The sequence below is a fragment of the Aotus nancymaae genome, unplaced genomic scaffold (genome assembly GCF_030222135.1).
Source record: "Aotus nancymaae isolate 86718 unplaced genomic scaffold, 86718_ANA_hifiasm-v0.15.2.pri h1tg000004l, whole genome shotgun sequence".
NCBI classification, from domain to species: Eukaryota; Metazoa; Chordata; class Mammalia; order Primates; family Aotidae; genus Aotus; species Aotus nancymaae.
Window position 1 is genome coordinate 28,875,812 of NW_026988415.1, and position 3,760 is coordinate 28,879,571.

The window sequence follows — 3,760 nt, forward strand, 5'->3', positions numbered from 1 at the left end:
ATCCCAGCACTTTGGGAGGCTGAGGAGGGTGGATCATGAGGTCAGGAGTTTGAGACCAGCCTGGCCAACATAGTGATACCCCATCTCTACTAAAAATACAAAAAAAAAAAAAAAAAAAAAAAAAAATAGCCGGGCCTGGTGGCAGGCACCTGTAGTGCCAGCTACTTGGGAGGCTGAGGCGGGAGAATCGCTTGAACCCGGGAGGCAGAGGTTGCAGTGAGCCAAGATCGGGCCACTGCACTCCAGCCTGGGTGACAGAGTGAGATTCCATCTCAAATAAATAAATAAATAAATAAATAAATAAATAAATAAATAAATAAATAAATAAATAAATAAATGCTGCTGAAGAAAGCCCTATCTTGGAAAAAAAAAAATGCCCATGGGTGTGTCTCATTAGAGGCCACAAATCAAGGTAAATTACATGACTCACCATGGAAATATCAGAAATGTAAATTTGGAAACTTACCTTTTACTCCCTCCCCCCAGGCCCCTATATGACAACTCTTCTGGGTTGAGGATGGTGCCTGAGGCCAGACCATTAAAGAGCTCAGGATAGAGGTGAATTGTGTGTTTCTCTTCAGAAGCAAGGTGGAAGCAGCTTCTTCCAAGACAGCTCGGGCCATTTGTTCTGACAAGGAGGCCCCCCACACCCAGCAGATCACCGCCCTGGGCTGGTGACCTCTACCCTGCAAACATATGCAGCTTCTTCCTCTGTGGTTAATAAGGGAGTTGGGGAAGGCACGGAAAGGACAGCTTTGTCGTGTGAAAGGAAAACATATTCCACTTTAATATACATAAGAAATCACCTGTGATACATGAGAAAAGGTACCAGTAAGGCCTGGTCGTCTCAGGAGAGGGTTGTCAGAGACTGACTCTACGCGCGCCCCAAGACCCATTAATGGCCGAGCCAGGCCAGCATTTAGGCGTTTTCTCTGCATTGGTGGTTTACAATCTTAACCCATCAGCGCTTCTGCCTGCCCACTCGCCCAAGCAGGACCACGCTTCCTGCTCCCAGCTCCTTAGTCCTGTAGCTTTGGAACTCGGAGCCAGGCCGGCTTGGTCCTTTGCTCTCTCTTGGTGAGGAGGTGCCTAAGTCCCCGGGTCCTCCAGGCCAGTGGTTACAGGAGACCTGGGACAAGTACCTGAGTTGGACCCCGACGTGGTCTGTTCCTTGCAGGCCCAAGCAGCGTCCAAGGCGCCTCTCCTTCAGTGGAACCCGGGGCAACCCAGGACCGAGGGAGGTATCGCCACAGCGTCTCGGCCCCTTCTAGCTCTCCAGTCTCTGTCCCGGTCAACGATCCTTGAATGAGGGGAACAGATGGCGGAAAAGGCCATGCATTAGCGCCACCCGGCTGCCAGCGGCGTCCTTCTCCTTGGTCCGCGACGCCGCCGCTCTCCTGCTTGTCTCCACCACCGTCGCGGCCACTGCGCTCGCGGTGCACCTCGTATTCCACGCCGCGCTGCCGCTGCTGTTGTTGTTGAGGTTGCGCCCGCTGCCGCTCTCCAGCTCCCATTCCTCGGCTCCCGACAGCTCCCGCAAAGTCCAGGGAGCGTCGGGTCGCAGATAGTGGCAGGCCCGGTGGCCGCTGTGGTCGCGGCGCGTAGCGTCAGCGCCCAGGGCGCCCACCAGCACCTTGATGACCATGTCGTGGCCCTGCAGGGCCGCCAGGTGGAGGGGCGTGAGGCCGCCGCTGCCTGGGGCGCTCACGTCGAGCTGCAGCCCCCGGCTTAGGGCGAAGTCGTGAACCAGAATGAGCTCCTCGTGGCGCCCGTGCTTGGCCAGCCAGTGCAGAACCGAGTAGCCGGTGATCGGGTCGCCCCTCAGCAGCAGCTCCGGCTCAGCCTCCAGCAGCTCCCGCAGCACCTCATAGCGGCCCTCGGCGGCCGCCAGAATCCACGCGTGCTCCCGTGGCTCCAGGCACATCCTGCTGCTCCCCGGCCCGCTCGGCCCGCCCGGCCCGCCCAGCTCCTCGGCGCGCTCCTCCGACAGCCACCCGGCAGGAGCCGCCCTCTGCAGCCCCAGCAGCTCCCGCAGCGCTCCCCGCCGGCGCCCCGAGCCCAATCCAGAGTGCACCAGCGTGCCTAGGAAGGGGGGCTCCTGGGAGGCGGCGGCTGCGGCGTTGTCCCAGTACCTGCCCAGGCTACCAGTGTCCGCTCCCGAGAGGCGGGGCTGCAGGGCGCACCGCGGGCTCCGCGCGGTAGGCGCAAGAGAGGCCGTGGGTGCCTGGTTCGAGGCCCCTCCGGGCTGGGCCATGGTCTTGCAGCTGCCGCCGCGGCAGCCTCAGTGTCCAGCGTTCGCTGCCCTTCCCGGGCCCCAACGGGAGAGGAACTGGCGCTGGCGTTGGGGAAGGAAGCGGCTTGAGCAATTGGGTTCGGAGGGAGGGAGCAAAGGAGAGGAGGAGGAGGAGGAGGAGGGAGGGAGCTAGGGGAGGGCCCCAGCGCAGGCCTTGGGGGGCGTGGAGGGGTGTGAGCTCCAGCCAAGCCTCCAGGGCAAGCCCAGCTTCAGCGCCCCGAGTACCGCCGCCTCCGCAGCTACCCCGGGTCTCGGGCGGCCCCACCCCAAACGGCCAGGTGAGCTCGGCAGCCCCGCCTCCAGCACCGAGGGGCGGGCGCGGGCACCGGCTGAGAGCTGGCCTGCGGCCCTCGAGGCCCTGGTTCTCAGCATCCCAGCAGCTGCTAGGGTGAAGAGGCTCGATGGCGCCCCTCCGCAGCGGGCCGAGCTCAGCTTCCAGCCACGGCCTCCCAAAGCGCGGTGCTGGAACTCCGAGGCTCTGGCTCCCCGCCCCCTTCCTTCGCCCTTCCCTCTTATCTCTTCAGGAGTCTCTCTGCACTTTGTCCCCGAGTCGCCTTTGTCTCGCGCCTAGCATTCACGCAGGCAGCTCGGCTGCCCCATGTGACTGGCTCGTCTGCCTGCCTTGCCCTTTGTGTGGCCTTGACCCTCCCCGCAGCGCCCAGGGCTGCCCAGGATTCCAGCAGAGAAGCCAAAGACCAGGGTTCAGGCTGACGCTCTTCCTAGGAACTGAGGCGGGATAGTCCCCTTCTGCATCGCCCTCTCTGTTCTGCTCTCAACCCTCTTCCGTCCCGTCAGTTTTCCCTAGTTGGCTTGGAGAAGCAGCCACAGGTGAATCTGAGCCGGCGCCGCTGGAGCGCCCTGTTCTCTCTCTCTCTCTTTTAATATTTTATTGCGTTTTAGGTTTTGGGGTACATGTTAAGAACATGCAGGATTGTTGCATACGTACATACATGACAATGTGGTTTGCTGCCTTCCTCCCCATCCATCACCTATATCTGGCATTTCTCCCCATGTTATCCCTCACCAACTCCCCACCCCCCGCTGTCCCTCCCCTAGTTCCCCGCTACAGACCTCAGTGTGTGATGCTACCCTCTCTGTGTTCGTGTGTTCCCATTGTTCAACACCCGCCTATGAGGAGAACATGTGGTTTTGATTTTCTGTTCTTGTGTCAGTTTGCTGAGAATGATGGTTTCCAGGTTCATTCATGTCCCTTCAAAGGACACGAGCTCATCGTTTTTTATGGCTGCATAGTATTCCATGGTGTATATATGCCACATTTTCCCTGTCCAGTCTATCATCAATGGGCATTAGGGTTGGTTCCAAGTCTTGGATGCTTCTCTTCTCTCTCCCCAGGTCCCCGCTTTCTGCAAATTCAAAGTTTAGGGGCTTTTAAAAAAAGGATATTTAGCTGGGCGCAGTGGCTTACGCCTGTAATCTCAGCACTTTAGGAGGCCAAGGCGGGTGGAT

General features: G+C 59.2%; 1 protein-coding gene across 1 annotated transcript; it reads right to left on the reverse strand.

Annotated features, from left to right (window-relative positions):
* Window positions 1–763: 763 nt before the first annotated feature.
* SOWAHD (sosondowah ankyrin repeat domain family member D) lies at window positions 764–2,254 on the reverse strand. The gene has a single exon (XM_012476452.2). The coding sequence runs from the start codon at window positions 2,252–2,254 to the stop codon at window positions 1,292–1,294; it is 963 nt and encodes a 320-aa protein (XP_012331875.1). The 3' UTR covers window positions 764–1,291.
* Between the last annotated feature and the right edge of the window lie 1,506 nt (window positions 2,255–3,760).

Coding starts and splice junctions, on each gene's coding strand:
- SOWAHD (XM_012476452.2), bottom strand. CDS start 2,254: ATGGCCCAGCCCGGAGGGGCCTCGAACCAGGCACCCACGGCCTCTCTT.